The sequence below is a fragment of the Oncorhynchus tshawytscha genome, linkage group LG30 (genome assembly GCF_018296145.1).
Source record: "Oncorhynchus tshawytscha isolate Ot180627B linkage group LG30, Otsh_v2.0, whole genome shotgun sequence".
NCBI classification, from domain to species: domain Eukaryota; kingdom Metazoa; phylum Chordata; class Actinopteri; order Salmoniformes; family Salmonidae; genus Oncorhynchus; species Oncorhynchus tshawytscha.
Window position 1 is genome coordinate 3,657,923 of NC_056458.1, and position 6,849 is coordinate 3,664,771.

At 43.1% G+C, this 6,849-nt stretch overlaps 1 protein-coding gene across 1 annotated transcript in view; it reads right to left on the reverse strand.

The window, feature by feature from the left end:
- Positions 1 to 5,936, reverse strand: part of adamts15a (ADAM metallopeptidase with thrombospondin type 1 motif, 15a) — a 32,545-nt gene extending 26,609 nt beyond the window's left edge. The window contains exon 1 of the mRNA XM_024394847.2: positions 4,704 to 5,936. Within this exon, the coding sequence (XP_024250615.1) occupies positions 4,704 to 5,687 (984 nt within the window). The 5' untranslated portion in view covers positions 5,688 to 5,936. The remainder of the gene's footprint in view (positions 1 to 4,703) is intronic.
- Between the last annotated feature and the right edge of the window lie 913 nt (positions 5,937 to 6,849).

Consider the following 6,849-nt stretch of genomic DNA (forward strand, 5'->3'; position numbering starts at 1 on the left):
TGTCATTGTAAATAATAATTTGTTCTTAACTGACTTGCCTAGTTAAATAAAGGTTAAATAAAAAAAATACTCTCCCCTCCATAACATAAGTCATGTTGCTAGTGATGGCTCAGTAGGGCCTGGGGGGACAGTCAAAAGCAACAGAACAGAGTAGGGCCGGGAACCAATCAAAGTTGTAGTGATTCAATCAATCAGCCGGTGGCTGATTAGTAGGGGCCTGGCGGCATATTCAAAAGCAACATGTTGTTGCAAAATGTTAAAAGAGCAACAGCGAGAAAGAATTAGGCTAGGCACTAAACAAGTTACACAACAACAACTGCAGCAGCTTGCAACGACAACTGGAAACCTTGGTCTGATACACCAGTATCACCGGGAAGGGTTTTATAAGATCTGGAAATACTTAGCTAGGTGTGTCCTTCCCCCCTTGTTACCCTGGTGTGTATCTGTCTATCATGGAAGTTAATAGCAAACTTAGTGTAGAGTTACTCTCCCATCCAGCCCTCTCTGGGGAAATATGAATCTGGCAGGTTTATGGTCAGAATCCATTACTAATCTTTTGGAAAAGGGGTTTTCACATACACTGCACATTCTGTGGACGTTACTGTGCGATCTCAGCAAGCTGCAGAGCAGTAAGGAAGGAGCCATGGGGAGAACTGAGGCTCCCTGTGAGAGCTGAGTGGTCTATATAAAACACATAAGTATAGTACATTAAACTCAGCATAAGTAAACATCACATCAGGCGCAATCTGTGCCTTACTCAAGCCATTGTGCTGTTGATTGCAAACCATTTCAAGACCCTTTCACAGGCGTCTAAATCTAATGTGCCTAACCAGCTGGGGGGAAATGGTTGAAATGGCGTTAGAAACTGATTGAAATTACGTCATTGTGATGTCATGCCCTCTGGGCATTTAGAATGAGAATGCCTATGCCACAAGCATGGAAAGTGTCCCATGACTGTCTCCTGCTATGGACCAAGGTCGGCTGAGTGCATCATCAGCATCACCACCAGCCCATGTCTGTCAAAACCTATTCATTTTCACTGTGTCAAAGACGACTCCTCTCCTCAAGCAACACTGACCCAATTGGCACCCGGTGGTACAAACAGCCGACTTTCATTAGGCTTTTATAACATCCAAACTGTTCCATGTGTGCATTCCCCCTCCTTCTCTTTCCATTTCTCTCTCTTCCTCTCTGCCTCTATCTCACTCCAACTCCCTCTCAATTTGTCTACTTTCTCCCACTCTCCAGTTCTCGCACTCTCCCCCCCTCTCTCTCTCTCTCTCACTTTCTCCCTCTCTTTTTCTCTCTAGTTCTCCCACTCTCCCCGTCCTCTCTTTCTCTCTCTCTCTCTGAGTCACAGACTACATACCAGTGTCCACCACAACTCAGCTTTAACATGTTTAATCAGACTTGTTATTATTATAGACAGAAACGAGCGGAAATGGAAAGGAGAGCTGGAGAGAATGGGATTGGGGTGAGAGGAGGAAGTTAGGATTACTGCCAATGAAAGATAGTAAAGAAATTAGCTCACACAAGGGTCTGCTGTGTGGTAGTTGTAAGGGCCCATTGGGAGTATTGGGTCTCATAATGACAGCTTCACAGCTGAAGGTGAGATATGTTAGTCTTTCACGTCCACTCCAATGTTCAGGAACAGTAAGACTCATTTGTTATGAAGAATAATCTGAATGCCTGAGGGAGCTACATTTAAACTGAAACTGATTGTTTCAAGTCTTTCTTTCTCCCACTTCCTTTACAAGTCCCCATGGCAGTATTTTTTAAATGATGAGCCCAAGCCCATGCTTTGGAAGGTTTTAACCTCACAGAACTGCATAGTATCTCAGTGGTCATAACAAATCCTGTTGCCAATGGTCTGTATGGTTACCAAGATTACTGCAAAGGCAATGACTGCAGAGTGTAATTCTAGAGATAAAATATTCATCCAACTTGTTGAATTAAGTTTTATCAATCTACTCCTCTTCTAGTAGGCCTATTATCATTGACATTACTTTTTAAGCCTACATTCAGCCTATACAGCTGCCAACTAAGCCAACAAAAGTGTTGCCTGGAGAGATATGATTCTGACACATTCAATTTTCTAATAGTGATGCTGATCCATATTGCCATTCTTTGCCACTCTTTACCACAGCGAATGTTCTCACACACACAACAGTCAGTCTCTGTTATGTTATTCATGTGTAATTACTTGGTTATAGCCTGGCGTGAGACTGTTTATATTTAGTGGTTTTAGGATGACAGGCTCATATGGTGCTGCTTAAAATGACTTGCAAGGCTTCTTTGTCACTTTTGGGGTTTTGAGAGGAAAGCGTGTGACTGATGATGGCCAACTGTGCCACGCCACACTGCCAGTGCTACTAAGCCTCTTTTATTAGGTGTAAATCTGAGGGACTCGATAAAGTTGGGCTTTATTAAAGGTAAGGTTTAGCCAACTGGAAACCACTATGGTAAATTAAAAAGCAACAAGACATGAAATAGTGTAGTTATTGTGCAGTTGTTTAAAATCTCCAGTGTATTTTCAATACTCAACAATAAATTCTCAATCAATTTTCAGAATGACTTTCACATAATGTGTAGGTGAACAACCCTGACGAGTGACAGGTAAAAAAAAGAATCGCTGTAGAGGTCACATGGTAGAAACGCAGGAGTGAATGGAAATACACAGATCCAGATGAGACAACAACCCAGATGAGAAATGTGCACTAGGCAGAGGAGAGGTGTGCTGAATCCTGTCCCTTGCGGCTAGCTGCAGCTGCGAGGCTCTCCCTCCTCTAGTGCTGCTGTGGTTTCAGACTGGGGGCAAGCAAGTGGGCCAGGGCCAGAGACGTGGCGGGAGGGAGGGAAGGATAGGGGAATTTCTGACATGTTCATGGTGATCTTCCCCAGGGGCATATTTAATGGGGAGCAGGCAAGGCATCCTCAGAGGGGGAAGGGGGAGGGACAAGCCAGCACATTTACAGCTGGAGGCAAGGCAGGGTGGGAAAGGTCCACATAAAACAAGACACTTCCGATTGCTGCATCCCTCGGGGTACTGACGGACTGACTGACACTCCCTTGTCACAGAGCACAGGTCAAATAACTAAGCTAGCTGTTAGTTTATTGGTACATTTTCTATTGGATTATTATGTTCCGTATGTTTGCTGGAAAGTACAGTGACTTGGTCATGAAGAGATTGGCCATGACATAATGTGCTATATGACATGATCCGGAATTATTTAAATTACATCTGCCAAGTAAGGGTGGTTGAGTACAGCACTGCACTGACATTAAGTTTGGCTCTGCCAATCTATTTATTGCATGAAAGCTCTGAGACTAAAGTAGCTAACTGCATGGTAACTGTATTCCTTGCTACTATTGGAGGTGTCTGAATCTCTCTCCCCACTTCAAGACAGTAAACCATGGACAACCTTCTTTACTAAGGAAAACAAAGGACTGTATAACGTCTGTGTCTGTCTGTCATATCACGGCTGTCTGAAACTTGGCTGAGAAGTGAGTGTTCACATGTCTCTTCATGGGTCAAAGAGCTACACCTTCTCTAATAATGGTTGGAATGTAAGGAGGGACTTCAACTCTGACCTTGTCTGAAATTTAGAAATGAATCAAAAAGAAAATATGTCAGCAAAACAGAAACAAATAACTGCCACTCTGCTCTGACAGTGATTATTTTTGGTTGTAATGGTAAACTTGGACCATGACAATCCCTGACCTTACTTCAGTGTTAGGGCTGACCAGCCGGTTGGCCACGTGGCATGTAGAGTCTTGTTGTTTGGCTGTGTGAGTAATGAGTGGTCTGGTCTGTCGACACTGTGCTGTGGGCGCGGCCCTCCATTTCACTCTCTCTCTCTCCCTCTTCCTCTCTGTCTACCTCTCCCTCCCAACAGGTGGGGTTTGTCTCAGAGTTCATCAGAGATGGAAAGTGTGTTTGAATGCAAATCAATTAATGTTTAAGGGCAGGGACAACCCACTGAACCCAGCCTTTTATAAATAAGCATTGTGATTTGTGAACAAGCATAAATCAAGTCAGTGTCTACTTTATGAGACCTGGGGTTGGGTTGGGTTGGTTTAGCTAGTTTTATGTCTATGACTATGTCTCATGTGCCATTAGGTTTACATGGACTTATGCCAAGGCTCCCATACCTCCTTGTGACACAAGTTCTATTATATGGCATCTATGTCACCATAGACAAACACACTGATGACTAATAGAAGATGCTGGTCAGCATTATAGACTGGTTTAGACTACTTATGTGGTGCGTTCAATTATATTCCCATTTTCAAACTATTGCAATGATCCAATGCATCCTCATTCTGCATACAGATTACACAGTAATTCTAATTGCACAGATGCATACATACTTGCAAACCAAGGTAAAATAGAGGGTGCTTAAATCTATCCAGTTTCACGGCATGTACAAGTGTGAGGTGTAAAAATGGAAATGTGATTTTTGCTTATTGCAACTCCCCCTGAGAGTGGGGTCATTGGCAGGAATCAACCATTATTGACAGAGACCCTGAAACATTTAGGGTTATAGGGAAGATTTTTCATCTTGTGGAATTCAAACTAGCAACCTTTCGGTTACTGCCCCAACACCTTTGCAATAAGCTACCTGCCATCCCATGCTCCCATGGTGATCGCAAGGTGACAGATAGAGAGCACCCCATGTTGACAGAATAAAGCTCAACTTTACCTGCTTGGTGAACAGTATGGCAGTATCCCAATAGTCTGGATGCTTGTCGTTATTCTTATTCATCTTTTTTTGCCAAGTGCAGAAGTTACGCAGCGTCATTGCTGCATTGCCTGAGACTTTGGGTCCTTTGTCATCATCAGTTAGCACAATGAACTTGACAACAACAATGTTGATGGAGTTGAGAATACTGGGGTGTTTGTAGAGCCTAGCTGCCACAGACATGAGTGTCAAGAGGTAATGTTTAAGGTCATCTCCATGGAAACTAGCCATGGACTCATCAGCAACAACCAGCGTCTCCACGTATCTGGGGATGGAGGCAAATCTCTTGGATCTACCTTGGATACCTTCTAACATTGTTTCAGTCACATTGTGCCCTTTGTAAAAGTGCTTGTATTTCTCCAAAGACGCGGCGACGTCGGGACTCAGACCCGTGTCCACCGCGCACCTGGAGGTCGAGTTACCGTTGAAGTTATCGTTGCTACGGCGCCGGATAACATGCACGCTCTCGGCGCTCCTGGTATTTCCTGAAGTGGTGTCATTGTGGACAGGGTTGATGAAATATTCCCAGCCTTTGAAACCGAATGCGCCTTGCAAGCCCTTGCACAGACTCAGCGCTGCGTATGAGAGCCGGTCTGAGTTGACATAACCAGAGTAAAAACACCTGCTCAGGTCCCCGCTTGCAGCTGGACTGGAGGCAGAGACGGTGGGGGCAAGGAAATTTGAATCTGGATGCAAATCAAGCACTAGCTCCTGCTGGAAGGCGCTTATTTTAAGAACAATTATCCCCGTAAGAATATCCTCGCCGTTGTCAAAAACATTATGCTCATATTGTTTGTCATCCAGTCTAATGGGGTAGCAAAGTTCACTTTCACTCTCCATGCAATTAACGGACCTGGAGTGTAGAATCACGAAACAATAGAGCAATATTGTCCTTATGAACATCACCATGATTGATTTTATTGAGTAACCTAATGTAATGATCATGAATTTAAATGAACAACAGAAGTAGCCTGCACGAGCCGTAAACGTTCCCTCTAATGCAGTCGTAATGAGTGATCGATACAACAGAGAATAATCCAAGGCGCAAATGGAAGGCTATTCTAAAACATTGCCGTTACAAGTCCGCTCAGTGCAAAATCCTTCAGTATCTGACCCGTTCCCATCATCTACCTGTCTGCTGAGCCGATTGCTGCCTTCTGTGGACTTTATGCTTTTGCGTCATGAGTAGCCTAAATATTGAGAAATTGTAATCAGAGTTTTTGGGGTCGTAACTAGTTACCACAGCCGCAAAGTCGTAATTATGGTTTAACCCCGCCTATTTCTACAATTTCTTTTAAAATCGGATTTTAAACCTAACGTTAAATTTATCCATAACCTTAACCACACTGCAAACCTTATGCCTAACCATAACCTTAAATTAAGACTATAAAGCACATTTTGTTTTAATGATTTTTTACGATATAGACAATTTTGACTTTGTGGCTGCAGTAACTAGTGACAACAGAGTTTTTGGGGAGGCGCTCGGGAAAGCTCATTGGTTATGCGTCTCAGTTCAAGGTTTACTCTGCAACCACTTGAAACTCTGTACTGTATTAGCATCACAACTTCCGCGCAGCACACGAAAAACAGGGTTTCCTTCCACTTTCCACTTTACCCCTCGAGCTGGGTCTGTGCTATGCTATGCAGTGCATAGCGCGCAGCCTGCCTCCATACACATTTGTATCCAACGCAACATCCAAAGCAATGTAGCACAACACCAAATGAGTGATATATTTTGCATATGTTTACTAGCCAGTGCCAGTGCACAAGATAAAACCACATAAAAAATATGAATTATTAAATGTGGAAAAAATATACAAAACCCTTTTGGCTTCCCCCTAGACAACAGCTACAATCTACTTTATATGTTTTAACTAAAGCTTAAACTATCTTCTCAGCGTCATGTGTCTATGTGTATGTGTCTATGTCCATGTGTCGCCGCTTATTCTACAAAATGTCCTTTTATAACATGGCTTTGTGAATTAGTAAAATGTATCTAGGAGTTAGGCTATGCTTCAACGCCCACTGATGATACAAATATGATCATCTTATTGGCATACGAGCTCAGAGACAAACATCAGTGGCTGTGGATAGTGTGCATAATTTT